This window comes from Hyla sarda, chromosome 1 (genome assembly GCF_029499605.1).
Source record: "Hyla sarda isolate aHylSar1 chromosome 1, aHylSar1.hap1, whole genome shotgun sequence".
NCBI classification, from domain to species: domain Eukaryota; kingdom Metazoa; phylum Chordata; class Amphibia; order Anura; family Hylidae; genus Hyla; species Hyla sarda.
In genome coordinates, this window is record NC_079189.1 from 435,243,407 (window position 1) to 435,264,081 (window position 20,675).

The window sequence follows — 20,675 nt, forward strand, 5'->3', positions numbered from 1 at the left end:
CCAAACTACAGAGGGTTAGGCCGGTCTATTGTGTGCCTAATTTATCAAAAGGAGCACGGGTCTTGATAAATTCTGTGCACAGACTTTGGGATCTACGGTTTAGACTGTATTAAACCTGCTCCAGCGTGGTCTGACATTTCAGCATACTTTTGGCCGATGCCACTTTTTACTGAAAAGTCGCTTTAGATAAATTCAGCCCCAATGCATTTATCCGTCTAAAATAGACTAGAATGCATCATGTTCTATAAATCCTCTAAAGCAAAAGTCGCATGTATTTAGACTGCGACTTTCTGTGTGAAAATTTTAGAGACGGGAAAAACCAGTCTAAATCCTTTGATAAATCTCCCCCTATGTTTATGGATGGTAGGTTGAAGTACCAGGCCAACCTCTATCTACCTTATTGGGAATTTAATAAACCCCTAGCACTAAATGTGAATAAACAATGTACGCATGTATAAAGGAACTAAGATTTCTTTGGTTTCTTAAAGGGGTTCTCCGACAGCTATCACGCCCCCTCCCGTAGGCTTGCATTGAGGGGCGGAGCGTGACATCACACGGGAGCTGAAGCGTGACGTCTCACGCCGCCCACCCTGTAGTCGCTGGTAATCAGTCCCGGAGCGAACACGCTCCGGGGGACTGATTATAAACGGGGTGCCGCGTGCAAGATCACGGGGGTCCCCAGCGGCGGGACTTCCTCGATCAGACATCTTATCCCCTATCCTTTAGATAGGGGATAAGAGGTCTAAGCACCGGAGAACCCCTTTAAGGATGTCTTCGTATCACACTTTGCAGTTACTGACACAGCTAGACATATTAAACTTCTGAATTCTGATACAATATTGCATCATATATGACTTCAGGCAGCTATCCAATTCTAGCTGGTTTCCCCAAAGTTTTCTGTACAGTGGTGGCACAAATTTTGGCACTATAAAGCTTAGTTTCCACTTGGTTTTTTTTCTGGCAGTTTTTGGAGATCTGCCACTGCAGTTTTTGAGCCAAAGTCAGAAGTGGATCCTTAAAGGGGTACTCCGGCGCTTAGACATCTTATCCCCTATCCAAAGGATAGGGGATAAGATGCCTGATCGCGGGAGTCCCGCCGCTGGGGACCCCTGTGATCTTGCACGCCGCACCCCGTTAAAATCAGTCCCCGGAGCAGGTTCGCTCTGGGTCTGATTACTGTTGATCACGGGGCCGACGCGTTGTGACGTTAAGGCTCGGCCCCGTGTGACGTCACGCTCCGCCCCCTCAATGCAAACCTCTAGGAGGGGGCGTGACAGCTGTCCTTTGGATAGGGGATAAGATGTCTAAGCGCCGGAGTACCCTTTTAAGGGAGGAGAAGTGTAAGTCCTTCCTTTACATGTCCTATTCCTTTTGAATACACTTCTGGCTTTGGCTCAAAAACTGCAGAAGCAGAATTCCAAAAACTGCCAGAAATCATATCACAGTTATATGCATGATTCCTCACAAAAACTATGAAATCTCCACACTTAGGATATGTTCACACAATGGAATTTCTGTGGGAATTCCACAGAAGAATTTTGCACAGACATTCTGCTACAGCAAAGTCCCATTGATTTCAATGTGATTCTGCTGCACTGCGCACATGCCAGAATTTCCAAAGCAGATGTTTCTGCTGCGGAAATCTGGATTCTGGAGTCCGTGCGGAAATGTTCTGCCAGCGCTCTGCTGTCGGTGGAATGTCCATACCGAAATTTTCCATGCAAACATTTCACTGTATGTACATAGCCTCAGAGGATGGTCATCCAGTTTTTTCACGCCATTGTAAATACACCCTGTTCCAAATTATTATGCACATTCTACACTGCTCAAAAAAATAAAGGGAACACTTAAACAATACAATGTAACTCCAAGTCAATCACACTTCTGTGAAATCACACTGTCCACTCAGGAAGCAACACTGATTGACAATCAATTTGCTGTTGTGCAAATGGAACAGACAACAGGTGGAAATTATAGGCAATTCAAGACTACCCCAATGAAGGAGTGGTTCTGCAGGTGGTGACCACAGACCACTTCTCAGTTCCTATGCTTCCTGGCTGATGTTTTGGTCCCTTTTGAATGCTGGCAGTGCTTTCACTCTAGTGGTAGCATGAGACGGAGTCTACAACTCACACAAGTGGCTCAGGTAGTGCAGCTCATCCAGGATGGTACATCAATGCAAGCTGTGGCAAGAAGGTTTGCTGTGTCTGTCACCATAGTGTCCAGAGCATGGAGGCGCAACCAGGAGACAGGCCAGTACACGAGACATGGAGGAGGCCGTAGGAGGGCAACAACCCAGCGGCAGGACCGCTACCTCTGCCTTTATGCAAGGAGGAGCACTGCCAGAGCCCTGCAAAATGATCTCCAGCAGGCCACAAATGTGAATGTGTCCACTCAAAAGGTCAAAAACAGACTCCATGAGGGTGGTATGAGGGCCCGAAGTCCACAGGTGGGGGTTGTGCTTACAGCCCAACACCGTGCAAGATGTTTGGCATTTGCCAGAGAACACCAAGATTGGCAAATTCACCACTGGCGCCTTGTGCTCTTCACAGATGAAAGCAGGTTCACACTGAGCACATGTGACAGACATGACAGAGTCTAGAGACGTCGTGGAGAACATTCTGCTGCCTGCAACATTCTCAAGCATGACCAGTTTGGCGGTGGGTCAGTAATGGTGTGGGGTGGCATTTCTTTGGGGGGGCTGCACAGCCCTCCATGTGCTTGCCAGAGGTAGCCTGACTGCCATTAGGTACCAAGATGAGATCCTCAGACCCCTTGTGAGACCATATGCTGGTGCGGTTGGCCCTGGGTTCCTCCTAATGCAAGACAATGCTAGACCTCGTGGCTGGAGTGTGTCAGCAGTTCTACAAGAGGAAGGCATTGATGCTATGGACTGGCCCGCCCGTTCCCCAGACCTGAGTCCGATTGAGCACATCTGGGACATCATGTCTCGCTCTATCCGCCACATTGAACCACAGACTGTCCAGGAGTTGGCGGATCACCTCATCAGGAGCATACCCAGGCTTTGTAGTGAGGTCATACGGGCACGTGGAGGCCACACACACTACTGAGTCTCATTTTGACTTGTTTTAAGGACATTACATCAAAGGTAGATCAGCCTGTAGTGTGGTTTTCCACTTTGATTTTGAGTGTGACTCCATGGGATGATAAATTTGATTTCCATTGATAATTTTTGTGTGGTTTTGTTGTCAGCACATTCAACTACGTAAAGACGAAAGTATTTCATAAGATTAGTTCATTCATTCAGATCTAGGATGGATTATCTTAATGTTCCCTTTATTTTTTTGAGCAGTGTATTTAAGTGTCACAAAGATTAAGGGGGAGATTTATCAAAGGATTTAGAGCTCTTTTTTTCCTTAAAAAGGCGCACAAAAAGTCGCATGTGCGCCAAAGCAATTTTTTGTGCAAATTTTGCCTGTAAGCAAAAAATTACAAAAGAGCTTACCAAAGCAAATTTCAGTTTTCACTTTGCAGTGGTCAGGGATTTATCAAGTGCGAAAATCGCACAAAAAGTCGCAACCGCCTCCAAAGCAGCGTAAATGTTAGCTCGGACCGGGCTTACAAAACTTGCTTTGGAGAGCGGTATTTCTTATTTCCCACCAGGCAACAATTTGGCAACAGCTAGAGGCTCCCTGTTTGGAAACACTGCTTTGTGGGCATTCTCCCCAGGGGAGAGCCCTATAAATGTATTAACATATTTTAGTGTATTTTTTTTTCTTATCATTTCAGATCCGTTTGTGCAGAGGACTACTTCGGATTCAGAGGACTACAACGATGACCCACGTTTTTTTTTTTCTTAAATATTAATAAAATGGTTAACGAGGGCTTATGGGAGTGTTTTTAAGAATAAAAGTTTTTTTAAATGTGTTTTTTTTATTTTATTTACTTTACAGGCTTAGTAAAAGTGGAAGCTGTCTAATAGACAGAGTCCATTACTAAGCCAGGGCTTACAGTTAGCCCCAAAAACAGCTAGCACTAACCCCCAATTATTACCCCAGGACCCACCACCACATGGGTGCCGGGAAGAGCCGGTACCAACAGGCCCAGAGCGTCAAAAATGGCGCTTCTGGGCCTAGGTGGTAACATGCTGGAGAGGGCAAGTAACAATGGTCTTCACCCACCCTGGTAACGTCAGGCTTTTGCTGCTTGGTTGCTATCTGACATTTTTTTTTTTAATGATTTAATTATTTCCAAGAAACGTGTGGGGTTCCCCATATTTTCATTCTCAGACAGATACCAACCAAGCAGCAACAGCCTTACATTACCAGGGTGGGCGAGGACCATTGTTACTGGCCCTCCCCAGTCTAAATAATGCCAGCCTGTTACCACCTAGGCCCAGGAGTGCCATTTTTGATACTCCGGGCCAGTTGGTATCGGCTCTTCCCGGCACCCCTGTGGCGGTGGGTACCGGGGTAATAATTGGGGGTTAGCGCTAGCTGTTTTTGAGGCTAACTCTAAGCACTGGCTTAGTAATGAATTCTGCCTATAAGACTGCTTCCACTACTAAGAAAGTAGAGTTAATAATAAAAGAAAAAATTTAAAACACGTTTAAAAAAAAAGCCCTCTTTAAAGGGGTACTCCCCTGGAAAATATTTTTTCAACTGGAGCCAGAAAATTAAACAGATTTGTAAATTACTTCTATTTAAAAATCTTAATCCTTCCAGGACTTCATCTGCTGTATGCTCCACAGGAAGTTTGTTTTCTTTTTGAATTTCCTTTCTGTCTGACCACATTACTCTCTGACAACACCTCTGTCCATTTTAGGAACTGCCTGGAGTAGGATAGGTTTGCTATGGGGATTAAATCCTACTCTGGACAGTTCTTAAAAATGGACAGAGGTGTCAGCAGAGAGCACTGTGGTCAGACAGAAAGGAAATTCAAAAAGAAAAAGAATTTCCTATGGAGCATACAACAGCTGGTAAGAACTGGAAGGATTAAGATTTTTAAATAGAAGTAATTAACAAATCTGTTTAACTTTCTGGCACCAGTTGATAAAAAAAATGTTTTTCAGGGGAAAACCCCTTTAATCATTTTATTAATAAAAAACAAACAAAAAAAAAACACTGGTCATCTGCATACACGGATCTGAAATGAGAAGAAGAAAAAAACCACACAAAAAACTGTTTAGTACATTTAGGGGAAAAAAGTAGTAAAAACTTTTAATAAACACAGGAGAGGAGGTTGTGTTTCCCAGTGGTGTTCTGACATTTATTGGTTTTTGCTTATGTGTGCTATAAAAATTGCATTCTAAAGTAATTTATAGTTTTTTGCTTACATAAGCCAAATTTATCAACCCCTGTGATAGTATAATAAATACGTCATACATAATCAAAACCAAAGCAAGAAAAAAATGCTTACAGAACTCACTTACCAAAGCAACAATGATAAATGTCCCTGTAAATATTTTGTTTTTCAGTTTATCTCATGGATGGCATTGTGTCTCAAGGCTCTTTTGATCACTGAAAACAATTTCTGAGAGTGCGTTCACACGGAGTAAATCAAGAGGGGTAGAAAGAAGTGATGGGTTTTTCAGCTATTTCCGCGCGAATTCCATGCAAATTCCGCACGAACCATTGACTTCTATTGATTTCTGCTAGCGGATTCCGCTTGAAGAATGAACATGCTCTTTCTTCAAGCGGAACGGAGAGGAGATGTGAATTAATTCGGAGCGGAGAATTCAAGAGGAATTACTCGAGTAAATTCCTCATGAATTACTCCGTGTGAACACACCCTGACACCTGTCATAATTAGATTACCAGGTGAGCCCAATTTAAGGAAAAACTACTAAAGGTGGGCGTTCCACATTATTAACTCTTTAAGGAAGCAGGCGTGGCCCCCCCCCTCATAGCGGGTCGGACCCGGCATCTAACAACCGGGACCCGTGGCTAATAGCGCGCCGCCGCGTGCTACTAACCCTTTAGACGTGGTGTTCAAAGTTGATCGCCATGTCTAAAGAGCCCTCATACCCCTGAGGAAGTTGCCAGCTAGGCAACGGAACGCGTGGGGTTATCGGTGGCCCCGTCCTCTCACTTATGGCGTAACCTCTCTTCCCTCTTCAGCCTTAGATGCTTGCCTCCTATTTCAGGCACTGGTATATGCAAGTATATTGGAATTTGCATTGGGTATATGTGTCTTACACTGGGATTGATTATGAGTTTTATTCTATATATGGTTATTTGAGTATTCAGTGCTGGAGCATGATATTATATGTAGGCACGTTTCACTTTATCCCAATGTTTATGAGTATCAACTACCTAATCACTTTATAGCTTATACCTAGAAACCGTCATACAACTTGTCTGAAGTGAGTAATAATTGTTTGTACATCTTTATATACAATTATTGTCTAGAGGACGGGTGCCAAATCTCAGGTGAGGGGGTTCATGGCCCCTCTCCTGGGTTGTGCTTTAGGCTCCTGTGAGCCATTATTTTAATTGGTTTTAACTTGTCCTTGTTATAAGTTCATTGTGTGTATACAGGATCTTTTCTTCTTGTGGAATAAAGATTATATAGAACATAAATTGGTGTGCTACTATGTTTCAGTGTTGCTTTTTTTCTTGAATACAGAGTTTAAAGCAGCACATGCTTGAAACAATCTTATTTATCGACAATTTTGAAAGGGTGCCAATAATTTTGTCCAGCCCATTTTTTGAGTTTGGTGTGACATTATGTCCAATTAGCTTTTTTTCCCACCTTTTTGGTTTAGTTCAAATACACAAAAAGGGAATGAACATGTGTATAGCAAAACATGTGTTACTGCAATCCTTTTCTGTGAGAAATACTTTCTTTTTTTGAAAAATTTCAGGAGTGCCAACATTTACGGCCATGACTGTAGCAGTAAACAGATATTTGAAGCTGCTGGTGCCTCTGGAGTCCCACGGACATCAAGGTGTAGAGTCCTCCAGAGTCTTGCAACTGTGCATAAATCTTCTATTCGGCCACCACTAACCAATGCTCACAAGCAGAAACGGCTCCATTCGGCAGAAAAATACATTAACACTAATTTTCAAATAGTCCTGTTCACTGATGAGTGCCGTAATACCCTGGATGGTCCAGATGGATGGAGTAGTGGATGGTTGGTGGACAGCCACCCTGTTCCAACAAGGCTGCAACGTCAACAAGGCGGTGCACAGACAGTCTAATGCAGCAAAATCCCATTGATTGTAATGGGATTCTGCTGCACTGTGAGGAATTTCCACAGCAGAGGTTTCTGCTGTGGAAATCCCGATCCCGTGCGTAAATGCCTCTATGAGACGGTGCATTTCCAAGCACAGACATGTCCTGCTGGCCATGGGATGTCCGCACTGAAATTTTCCGTGCGGACATTTCACCTTCTGAACATAGCCTCAGAGGATGGTCATCCAGCTCTTTCACGCTATAGTAAATACAGAAATCACAGGTAAGACAGGTTAATAGCTGAACATTCTGCTCAGATCAATTAAGGGGATAAAAACAAGCAGCCGTGCTACGACTGGACACACAGAGCTACCCAGCCGCAGCAGCGTGAGATACTGTGTCACTCTACCCTAAAAGGAAAAGTGCATACAGACCTTACTGAGCTTTGGATCTAGATTACTGGGACACAATATGGCCCAAAAGGCATAACGTTATTCATTGAAACAATGGAAAGGATTATGAAACTCTTTAAAGATGGCAATCTAACACAGAGTATAGCAAAAGATGCTGGTTGTGTTCAGTCAGCGGAGTGTAAAATGTGGTATAAGTATGAACAAAATAGGAAGCCTATAAATGGAAAACATAGTAAGATTTCAAAAGTGTCAGGATAGAACTGTGTAACAAAAGAGAAGAAAAACCAAAAGGCAGGAAGAACATGTTTTAGAAAGAACTGCAACAAAGTGGCTGAAAGAAATGACATTTACTTATAAAAAGCCAAATAAAACCAAGACTAAAACCTAAAGAGAAGAAAACAAGGTTACAGTAAACTAAAAAGAAGAATCATGTGGTGTGGATTATTGGAGAAAGTGATGAATCACCAACCAACCTACATTAGCCAAGGACATGATGCTGAAACATTTGTCGAGTGCCGTTCTTGTAAAACATATAAATGATGCCTGAAGAAAATGATATGGCCAGTCCCAGCAATATAAAATATATTTAGTGATAAAATTTGGTGATAAGTACCGTAATTATTATATATAATGCACCTTACCACAAAGGTTTATAAGTGGAATGACATGACCAGTAAACAACTGTCTATGTGAATGCCAAAGATAAGCAAGTACAGTTCTCAGCTACACCTAACAGTCCCATAGACCCTTGACCACCTCACTACTTGACAGGAGACTCAGGGCCCATTTTGATGATTGATATTTGTGTGTGTATGGTAAGGGGGCATTACTTGGACCTCCACCTTCATATGCTCATCCCCTAACCTGTGGATAGGGGAGAAGTATTATTGGTGGGACAATAATAGACTGTTATTTTATAATTCACAAATTTGTTCTACTATAATGGTGCAACCGCATCTTAAATGTTTCCTCACTGAATTCTTCTGTATATCCATAATCTTCTTGCTCCTGCAAAAATGATCTGGAATCGGACATTACTTGTAGATTCCGCCATGTAGTTCTGCACTGTGAGCGATCCCTAAATGTTCATCATTAGGGTATATTCACACGTAGTGTATATACATTGGATACAGCTTAAAATCCATCAAATATAATTTAAAGCCAAAGCAATAAGTGGATCCAACAATAAGTATAAGCTATTCCTTTGTATTTCCTGTTCCTCTTGAAACTACTTCTGGCTTTGGCTAAAAAAACAACAACAACCAAAAAGTAGGAAGTAGTGTAGATTTTCCTTCAAAAACTATAGACAAAAACAGTCTGATTTTCCCTTAGCAACCAATCGCAGCTCATCTTTTATTTCTCAGATAACCCTGGTAAATTAAAAACTAATCTGTGATTGTTTGATATGAGAAGATCAGATAGTTGTTGTCCTTAGACAGATTGGGAATTCTGGGACTGTGTGTGGGAAAGCACCCCAAGTGGAGTGAACATTGCCATGACTGTACTCACATTACTTCTCTGCACAACCTGTGGTTATTTCTTATTCAGAAATTTCCATTAGTATATTTTCCAAGCCGTGGCAATGCATTTTATCTAGCAAAAACCTGGCTTCCTGTCTGAGTGACCACCATTTGTACATGTATGGCTACAAGTACTGCCAAGCTTACAGGAAGTAATACCTGCTGGAATAATACTCCGCAGGGCATGTTTGTTAAGCCAAACATGTATTAGTGAATTCAGGTAGAAGACAGACATGGTCGCACATCTACAATCTTGCACAATGATCTAATTGCTTCTCAGCATAATTTCAAAAACTAACAGGTTGTTAGCATATACATTTTGATCAAAAAAGTACAAAGCCCACTCACCACGTCAAGGCCACCTATTTAGAGTGGGTCCCTAACGTCCCTAGCATAAAACATGTAATAGGTTTAGAAAGATCTGCAGTCATCAGCATAATCTGTCAGTCCGCCATCAGAACTTCTCCAGCTTAAAGGGGAAGTCCAGACTTTGAATTCTGTAGCCTGAGGCTACTATTGTATTTCTCTAGGGAGTAGTCACTGTGCTTTTACTGGGCAGCATAGGACATGAACACATCCTTGGAGTAACTTTGATGCAATATGTTTTAGGAAGAAGTAGTTGGATAAAGAAACACTGGTCTAGGGGAAAAAAAATTCAAAACTACAAGTCAAGCCATGTTAACAACTACATGTATATTACAGCAAAGCTAAAACTAATTATTTAAAGCATAACTGCAATGGTGATATGACAAATGGCCATTGTGCAGCCCCATTTTCAAAATGTATTTAATTTTTTATTTATTTTTGGTGCCTAGATGCCTTTCTCCCCTGCAGCACTACATACCTGTGTGAAATCCTTATTCTGCGTGAGATCCAGTGGAGAGTGGGGAGAAATGTCCTGTTGAGGCATTTAGGTGCCAAATTAAAGATCATTTGGAAAAATGGCACGGTGCTGCACAATAGTCATTTGTTATATCACCATTATAATTACACTCTAATGGAGGTGTACTCCACCTAAACTTGGATAAACACTTGGCTAATGTGTATTTGTAATAACTGCAAAAACGACTTCTCATAAATGGGACATGGCTGCCAGATACAGTCTTATTCTGCAAGACATGGGTAAGTATTGCAGTCTGAGTAGCTATAGCCATCACATGATTGCCTGTGGGCTGTTTTCCCTATTTCATATACAGGACAGATCCTGGGTTTTCTGTCCGTTATGTGTAAAGTTTAGGAGTAATGCAAGAAATAAAACACACTGGATGCACATTATGCTTGTGGCTGAAAAGCCCTGCTTGACTGATGACTGCCAATACCTATGTAGACATACAACGATGCCCAGAGAACAATACAGCAATGATACAGAGACAAATATCTCATTATTGTTCATCTATAAGGGCAAAGCCTGCAATGATCTCAATATAGAATGGGCAGAAACAAACAAAATTCTATTTCCATACACTTTGGTGTTGTCTGTGCAGTAAACACGAGACAAAATACCCTTATGGTTTTCAAGTATGGATAACATATCATTCTGGGCAGACATTTTTATGTTTAGTGAGACACATTTGCCATTGACAAGAATAAAATGCTATACTGCACAGATGTGCTAAAACAGTTAAAGGGGTACTCCAGTGGAAAAAAATGTTTTTAAATCAAATGATGCCAGAAAGTTAAACAGATTTGTAAATTACTTCTATTTAAAAATCTTAATCCTTCCAGTATTTATCAGCTGCTGTATTCTACAGATCTACTACAGAGAAGTTTGTTAAGTTCTTTCCAGTCTTTCCAGAGGTTTTCTATGGGGATTTGCATCTAATCTGGACAGTTCCTGACACGGACAGAGGTGTCAGCAGAGAGCACTGTTGTCAGACTGGAAAGAACGTCTAACTACACTGCTCAAAAAAAATAAAGGGAACACTTAAACAACACAATGTAACTCCAAGTCAATCACACTTCTGTGAAATCACACTGTCCATTCAGGAAGCAACACTAATTGACAATCAAATCACATACTGTTGTCCAAATGGAACAGACAACAGGTGAAAATTATAGGCAATTAGAAAGACACCCCAATAAAGGAGTAGTTCTGCAGGTGGTGACCACAGACCACTTCTCAGTTCCTATGCTTCCTGGCTGATGTTTTGGTCACTTTTGAATGTTGGCGGTGCTTTCACTCTAGTGGCACAACCCACACAAGTGGCTCAGGTAGTGCAGCTCATCCAGGATGGCACATCAATACAAGCTGTGGCAAGAAGGTTTGCTGTGTCTGTCAGCGTATAGTCCAGAGCATGGAGGTGCTTCCAGGAGACAGTCCAGTACATAAGGAGACGTGGAGGAGGCCGTAGGAGGGCAACAACCCAGCAGCAGGACCGCTACCTCTGCCTTTGTGCAAAGAGGAGCAGGAGGAGCACTGCCAGAGCCCTGCAAAATGACCTCCAGCAGGCCACAAATGTGTATGTGTCCACTCAAAACAGACTCCATGAGGGTGGAATGAGGGCCCAACGTCCACAGCTGGGGGTTGTGCTTACAGTAAAACACCGTCCAAGATGTTTGGCATTTGCCAGAAAACACAAAGATTGGCAAATTCGCCACTGGCGCCCTGTGCTCTTCACAGATGAAAGCAGGTTCACACTGAGCACATGTGACAGAGGTGACAGAGTCTGGAGACGCCGTGGGGAACATTCTGCTGCCTGCAACATCCTCAAGCATGACCGGTTTGGTGGTGGGTCAGGAATGGTGGAGGGTGGCATTTCTTTGAGGGGCCACACAGCCCTCCATGTGCTTGCCTGAGGTAGCCTGAATGCCATTATGAGAGCGGTTGGCCCTGGGTTCCTCCTAATGCAAGACAATGCTAGACCTCATGTGGCTGGAGTGTGTCAGCAGTTCTTGCAAGAGGATGCATTGATGCTATGGACTGGCCCGCCCGTTCCCCAAACCTGAATCTGGTTGAGCCCATCTGGGACATAATGTCTCGCTCCATCCACCAATGCCACGTTACACCACAGACTGTCCAGGAGTTGGCAGATGCTTTAGTCCAGGTCTGGGAGGACATCCCTCAGGAGACCATCCGACACCTCATCAGGAGCATACCCAGGCGTTGTAGGGAGGTCAAACGGGCACGTGGAGCCCACACACTACTCATTTTGACTTGTTTTAAGGACATTACATCAAAGTTGGATCAGCCTGTAATGTGATTTTCCACTTTGATTTTGAGTGTGACTCCATATCAAGACCTCCATGGGTTGATAAATTTGATTTCCATTGATAATTTTTGTGTGATTTTGCTGTCAGCACATTCAACTATGTAAAGACGAAAGTATTTCATACGATTAGTTCATTCATTCAGATCTTGGATGTGTTATCTTAATGTTCCCTTGAATTTTTTGAGCAGTGTATATAGCATTCATAGATAAAGTATGTATGGCTAACATTAGCTCTTAGACTGGTCCTATACAGTCTAATTTTATGGTCACTTTGGCCTATAGCTAGGCCACACTTTACTCATAGAAAAAGAAAAGGATCAAACTTTAACTGCACCAGCTTCTGCGGATGATGATCACATTGATATCAGCTCTGGTGTCATAACCCTGCTCCAGTCTGGGCCATTTAAACGAAGTGATCCCGTACATTAAACGCAAATAAGTATATTATGACATATTGGTAGGTTGACACTTAAAATATTTAAAATGTAATAGTGAAGATCCCAATGCAGACATATGCCTCAAAATCCCAGACAAAAATACATTTATCTACAACAAAAGGCTTATACTAAAGCCAAAATCTTAGAAGCAATTCCAGGACTGATGAAACACACAGACTGTGCGGTTGAGTGAGAATAATTTCTAAGGAACTCGAAACTTCATGCCAAAGACGCGAGGCAGACTTTATAAAAGGACAGGGTTTGAAACCAAGTAAGGCTTTGCTCATATCTGACAGCAAGAATATCTCTCTGTGTAGTCCTATTTTTGCAGTCAAAAAGATAGGGGTCACCACAGAACTCCAGTGGACTCAATTTTAAATGGGCACTGTCAGATACAAAAACTTTTGATATATTGTAAAGCATGTATAACCAATAGGTTTTGCAATTGCTTTCATTAGAACATTTTCAGTAATTCATAGTGAAAAAGCCAGTCAAACAACTGCCCCCCCCCCTGCCTGCTTGGACACATACTAGTCATGCTGTGTCCATGCATCATCACCTATGTCATGGACACACTTCCTTGATTGACAGCTGTGAGCGCAGGGCTCACAGCTGGAGGAAAAATCCTCCTACTGTCAGCTTGTATCCTGCTACTGTCAGTGAGGACAAGCTGGGAGTTGTAGTTTTGCTAATGCTAGGGGAGATTTGAGCAGACAGCACACTGAGGGAGGGGGCGGAGACCTGCACAGTGAGGCCACACCCCCTCCCTTTGAGAGGAATTCAGACTAGGTGCTAGACACATAAAAATTAGATGTACATGGTCAGGATTAGGTCCTGAGAGATAGATAAAGATAGATTTTTTTGGTTGGATCTGATGGGTACACTTTAAGCCAGATTTGGCAAAATCCTGTGGCTTCTGTTAGAAACAGCAGCCATGATGCAGATGTGAATTAAATCTTCCATGTTTTTTTTTTGTTAAATCTTTTCATTTCGGAGAATCCTGTTAGTTATACCCTATACCCGTTGGCTGTCCGGGCATGCTGGGAGTTGTAGTTTTGCAACATCTGGAGGGCCACAGTTTGGACATCACTGCCCTAACCTATTATCAGATTAATCTCTGTACAAACAAAAGTGGCCCAATAAGTTAGAGCCAATGTTATGATCCGCAGCTGCATCTGACCGATGAGCAGGTAGCTCCTGGAAACACCATGGAACGTTGGAGCCAGAGCATAGCTGGTTCCTAAACCAGTAGAACAGATAACTTTTCCTGCATTATTTTGTAGTCCTGGATATAACAACTAGCAAGATTTGCATGCACACTGAGCCTGCAGATGGTGGGACTCTTAACCAACAAAGCCTGCCGGACTGTCGATGGAAATGGATTATAATACAAGCTGTAAGTTAGGAACAGTACAATAAAAGGAAAGTAACTATACACACAGGAAAGGCAATGCCCTCAATACTGCTGAGCATTTATATACACATAATGGCATAATGGCTTGTGTCTAAGCAGAACCACATGTAAGTGTGACCATCTGGTTCAGTTCTGGCTCCAGTGCGGTCTGCTATCACTCAGACAGCACAGAATTCTACACGGGTTGTCACAAGTCATTTTCAGATGTAAACAACGAAACCCGTAACTTCAATGCCATGATAATACAGTTTTAGCAAAAATACTTGAAACGGTAGACATATTCATCATGTTGGTAGCCTGCATTCCATACACGGGTGACATACCAACTTAGCCCACTCATCCGCACATTTGTATGCTGTCCACCATTACAATGAGCATAACTTACATTGAAGAAATTAGTCTTGTTCCTCTCGTAGAAGAGCCCCTGTGCTGGCATGTGCTTCAGCTGCTGCCACGGGATACTGCTGCCTAGCAACACGTCTCTGGCCCACTGCAAGTTCTGTGGAGACAACAGGCAGGATGAAGCAGGGATGCTGCTGTGGGTATATACTGTGCATACATATAGATTAATGGCAATGACTAGCAATCTTTAAGAAGAAATCAAAGGTAAATGAGATGGCCTGAGACCAAGGATTTCTATTGTCATTATCAGATTTCCTTCTAACCAATAAGGTGGTAAGTTGTGTGAAGAAGGTGCCCGGCGTGAGAGGTGCTGGACAATTATAGGGTGAGTCATAGGTGGATATATTGGAGAAGATTAAAGAAAGTTCCTTGTGGATTCAACCAAGTTGTGTAGTTAAAGAAATCTTCCCATGAGAAATAGAGGGGGCAGCGGTGCGGATGACGCATCATCGATACGCGCCGCACGCACTTCTGCAGCATAGTGGGTGGCTATGCTCATCTCGGCAGGAGCAGAGAAGTCCAGCGTGGTCACCTGCTGACTGCAGCTCCTTATTGCCAGGCAACAGGCCAAACTTCATTCGGCGCTGCCTAACAAACAGAACACAAATGTACCCAAAAAAAAAACAAACATAAAAAATCATTATGGAGTCTGAAGGTGCCCACTTTTATGTTCTAGGATAAAGATACTCTAAACAACTTTCTGTTACAATGAATCACCATTTCAACATCTCTACTTGTTGTCTGTGAATAAGAACATTACTGCTGAAAACCTGTACATACTAGAACTCTAGCGTGCCACTGTAACCGGCAAGCGCGACACATCAGCAGCCAAATTTATGTATTGCAATGTATTAGTGTAAGGCTAAGTTTCCACTGCCACTGCAGTTTTTGAGCCAAAGTCAGAAGTGGATCCATTTGGGAGAAGTGTAAGTCCTTCCTTTATATGGTTGCTCCTAAATGGACATCATAATCCGGCTGGATGAAGCGCTAATGCGCAAAATAACTGGTTGTAGCCTCTGAGCGCACTGAACATCTCTGCAGTCCTGGTCCGGCTATGATGTCCATTTAGGAGCAACTATTATCGTTTCTGGCGGTTAGTGTGGATAATATTCTTTTCTTTTGCTACACACGATTAGTTAACCTCACTTTTTGCTATATTATCTCGCTGGCATTATTAACTCCTGAGAAGCTGTATACAATTGGTGCCTTCCTCACTCCTTCATCCACACCCCTTCCTTTATATGTCCTATTCATTTTGAATACATTTCTGGCTTTGGCTCAAAAACTGCAGTGGCAATTTTCCAAAAACTGCCAGAAAAAAAAACCAAGTGTAGAGTAGATGCAGAATACACAACCAGTGTAATTCCATAGAGTAGTTGTCTCCAAATTGTGGACTTCAAGATGTTGCAAAACTACAACTCCCAACATGCCAGCCACTGTAGTTTTGCAATACCTTGGGGTCTACAGTTTGGAGACCACTGCTATACAACAATATTTCTGTATATCTTCACATATGTTTACTTGACAATGAGCAGCATGCTTATCCCCAATACCATTGGCATCAAGGTATAGACAAGTTATCCAGGAATTTTTTTTCGCAAACAAGATGCATAATGGCCACAGATTGCATAGCATTTTTAATGTGACCCAGCACAGCACAGCAGACTCAGGGACGTAGTGCTTCCTATAAATTCTGACCAGCAAATGGAAAAAAGCCAGGCATTTGTGCAGCAGGTTTCACATTGTGCAAAAAAATCTGCACAAATGATAAATCCCCCCATAATTTCAGTGTATAGAGATCCTTAGATCAGTGTTTTCCAAACATAGTGCCCTCCGCTGTTGCAAAATTATCCATGGAGAAACTTAAAGTATCAAAAATGTAACATATGTCAGCTGTCTTGTAGGACCAATTCAAACTCTATGGGTCAAAAAAAAAATCTAACTTCTTTATTAAAGGGGTACTCCGTTGGAAAACATTTGTTTTTTAAATCAACTGGTGCCATAAAGTTAAACAGAATGTAAATTACTTCTATTAAAAAATATTTGTCCTCCCAGTACTTATTAGCAACTGTATGCTACAGAGGAAATTCTTTTCTTTTTGAATATCTTTTTTGTCTTGTCCACAGTGCTCTCTGCTGACACCTCTGTCCGTGTCAGGAACTGTCCAGGGCAGCATAGGTTTGCTATGGGGATTTTCTCCCGCTCTGGACAGTTCCTGTTACGGGCACCAGGTGTCAGCAGAGAGCACTGTGGACAAGACAAAAGAAATTCAAAAAGAAAAGAATTTCCTCTGTAGCATATAGCTTCTAAGAAGTACTGGAAGGACAAATAATTTTTCATAGAAGTAATTTACAAATCTGTGTAAATTTCTGGGATCAGTTGATTTAAAAAAAAAAATTCCACCGGAGTACCCCTTTAACCCCTTAACGACAATGGACGTAAATGTCATGGTGACGTGGTACTTAGCGCACCACGATATACATTTACGCGCCGACATGATCGCAAGCACCGGAGCGGTGGTGGCATCATGTCCGGCAGGTCACGGCTGATATCAGCAGCCAGGGACCCGCCGGTAATGGCGGACATCCGCAATTGCGTGGATGTCCGCCATTAACCCCTCCGATGCCGTGATCAATACAGGTCACAATACAATACAGGTCACAGTCCCCCCCACACACACACACTCCCCGGTAACCCACCAAACCTCCGACGCGTTTCGCCCACCGGGGCCTTGTCCAGGAGCCCCGGTGGGCAAAACGCGTCGGAGGTTTGGTGGGTTACCGGGAGTGTGTGTGTGTGTGGGGGGGGACTGTTGCACTTTGCCTTTCACCCTGCGGATGTCTTTTTGTATGAAATAGTCGGCACTGTTTCCAGCTTCCTCTGCATTTTAACCACCTGGTGTGTCTATTATGCTTATATTTGTACTGGTTTTCTGCTTTGCTATTGCCATGATTTCTATGACAGCTTGATGCAGTTTTTCTTACTTGTGACATATGCTTATGGGTGTAAAAATCTTTTACCACAGTCTTAGACTATAAATTTACTTTCTTCTTTTGTCCTCCCTACCTCCCTGGTTCCCACCACCATTTTTTGTCCATGTCTCGTTGCAGATTTAAATGTTGTTTAATTTATAAATTAATAAAGTATGATATTTAATTTTACATTGTCCGTTTGGTGGTTTTTCCCTTTATTGGTTCTATTGCTTTGTGTTTATTGCCACAGGACTTTACACACTTTTTTTGTGTGTACCTTGGGTGCACATTCCCTCTTTTGGTTGGGTGTGATTTGCCAGAGAACACCAAGATTGGCAAATTCGCCACTGGTACCCTGTGCTCTTCACAGATGAAAGCAGGTTGACACTGAGAACATGTGACATACGTGACAGAGTCTAGAGACGCTGTGGAGAACATTCTGCTGCCTGCAACATCCTAAAGCATGACCAGTTTGGCGGTGGGTCAGGAATGGTGTGGGGTGGCATTTCTTTGGGGGGCTGCACAGCCTTCTATGTGCTTGCCAGAGGTAGCCTGACTGCCATTATGTACAGAGATGAGATCCTCAGACCCCTTGTGAGACAATATGCTGGTGCAGTTGGCCCTGGGTTCCTCCTAATGCAAGACAATGCTAGACCTCATGTGGCTGGAGTGTGTCAGCAGTTCCTGCAAGAGGAAGGCATTGATGCTAAGAACTGGCCCGCCCGTTCTCCAGACCTGAATCTAATTGAGCACATCTGGGACATCATGTCTCGCTCCATCCACCAACACCACATTGCACCACAGACTGTCCAGGAGTTGGCGGATGCTTTAGTCCAGGTCTGGGAGGACATTCCTCAGGAGACCATCCGCCACCTCATCAGGAGCATGCCCAGGCATTGTAGGGAGGTCATATGGGAATGTGGAGGCCACACACACTACTGAGCCTCATTTTGACTTGTTTTAAGGACATTACATCAAAGTTGGATCAGCCTGTAGTGTGGTTTTCCACTTTGATTTTGAGTGTGACTCCATAACCAGACCTCCATGGGTTGATAAATTTGATTTCCATTGATAATTTTTGTGTGATTTTGTTGTCAGCACATTCAACTATGTAAAGATGAACATATTTCATACGATTAGTACATTTATTCAGATCTAGGATGTGTTATCTTAGTGTGTTTTTTTTTTTTTTGTTGAGCAGTGTAGTTCCAATGAATATGCTGGAGTTACGTGTATATATAATAATTGGTATATTTAGTGCCAGTGGCATGTTTTTCAACTGCTGAATGTCCACCCTGATGGAGAATGTAAAAATAACACAAATAAATTAGTTTATACTCATTGCCCTGTCATTCTATCAGGCTGAAATCTATTAAAGCTTTGCTAGGTCTTACAGTCACACTGCCCCTAGCCTCTACATTGTGATTTCAGTATTTCCTATAAGCAGTGTTGCGCATCCCCACATCTTCCCACCATCTCAGGAAGAAGAGCTTCACACAGTCCTTACTGCTGGCCTGGTGATATATTTCTGTTAACAAAACAAAGCAGTGTCAAAAAATAAACTGTGTACAGTATGTCGGCCAAAGCATTTATACAGCAAACATCCAGACAAACCACACTGAGCCCACACAGAAATAATGTTGCATGCCTTAAACTAACACACATATGCAAGCTGCCAGGGAAACTGGTGAAACACGTTGTAAATCAGGACTCCGTGTGTCTTCTTTTTTCCTTATTCCAACGAGGCTTATATGGCTGAATAGATTCTCTTAAGTCAACATTTGATTATAAACTCAATAGGTACTGGGAGTAGTTGTAGAAATGTCAGAGCCCACCATGCTGTTCACCAACAAAGTGAGTAGTAAGAGGTGTCTAACTTTTTCTAAAACCTAGGGCAGGGAGCTCTGTATATCAACTCCACATCTATTGCACAGGGGGGGATTAGCAAAGTTGAATCTATACAGCCTGGATCTCTGGAATCAGATAACCAAACGGTGCGTTATACTTTTTTTTTTTTTTATCACACTAGGCATAGAGAAGCATGGACAGGCACTGTTGCAAATAGCTTTTATATATCGGCAGTACTGAGATCCAGAGCGGAGGATTGGCTAAACAGACAAACTGAGGGTGCAATGCCCAAAACTAGCAGGTAATAAATACAAGTGCAAAAAGAAAAAGAAGGCTGCACTCACCCAGTGTAAGATAAAAGCCTCTCCTTTATTGATTCATCTTTAAAATCCTGCCCTGGTGTAGATGCAGAGAGACCTGTTTAGTTTAAAGCTGACTAAATGGCAGAGAAGCTGACTGAATGGCTCCTCTTTTAAAATCAGGGCAACCTTGTGGGCAAACAAGGTGTCAGTTTTCTTTTAACAATTGTGTTGGAAACATAAATACAGACAACTTACTAATATATTGTTATAAGAAGTACTGTGCAGCTTTCTCATTCTGTGAAGCCACATACCCTCAAGAGCAAAGCCTTTTTCCCTTACCTGCATTGCACTCTTGCCCATATGATGGCAGGAGGCAGAGAAGCATGTGACTAGACAGGTCCATCAGCAACCTCCACTGTAATATGCTGTGCTAATTTCCTGGATGTCTACAACCTGCGCAAGTGCAAATCAGAGCTCGGTACTGATACCTCATACTTATTCTGCCATTGTGCAGGCACTGGACATCCAAGGAACAAGTTTAGGTATAGTACAGTTAAGTGGATATTGCTAACGGACATGCCTAACCATTCGATCTGTCATTTGCTGCCATTCCTTGGACAGGAGCATTGTGTTGTTGAGGAAAAAAGGCTTTACTAACAAGGGGCAGTGCCTCCACAGAGCAAGAAAACAGTGCAGAACTTCTAAGAATATATCAGCAAGTTGTCTGGAAATATATGCACATAAAACGAGGGTAACCACCATAAGCCAGATACAGTAATAACAATATTGTACAGGTTTTTTTTTTTTTTATTATTGGTAAATTTTTCCTATAACAAACAATTTTTTTTTTTTTTTTTTTACATGAAAGCTTCACTACATGCACTGCTTATGTATTGCAGGGTGTTATGCCTGTCATAAATATTGTGACAGGCAGCCACTTTGGCTTTGCAGGTTCACTGATGGGCTGACTGAGGGAGCTCCCTTCCTCTATTATACACTGAGATGCTACAATTGCATTAGA

The 20,675-nt window shown here is 42.5% G+C and overlaps 1 protein-coding gene across 8 annotated transcripts in view; it reads right to left on the minus strand.

Annotated features, from left to right (window-relative positions):
• The window catches only part of CABIN1 (calcineurin binding protein 1), a 203,796-nt gene that overhangs the window by 46,372 nt on the left and 136,749 nt on the right, over window positions 1-20,675 (minus strand). For all 8 annotated transcript variants that reach the window (XM_056531139.1, XM_056531153.1, XM_056531173.1 and 5 more), the window contains exon 29: window positions 14,516-14,629. In XM_056531139.1, coding sequence (XP_056387114.1) covers window positions 14,516-14,629 — 114 coding nt within the window. The remainder of the gene's footprint in view (window positions 1-14,515; window positions 14,630-20,675) is intronic.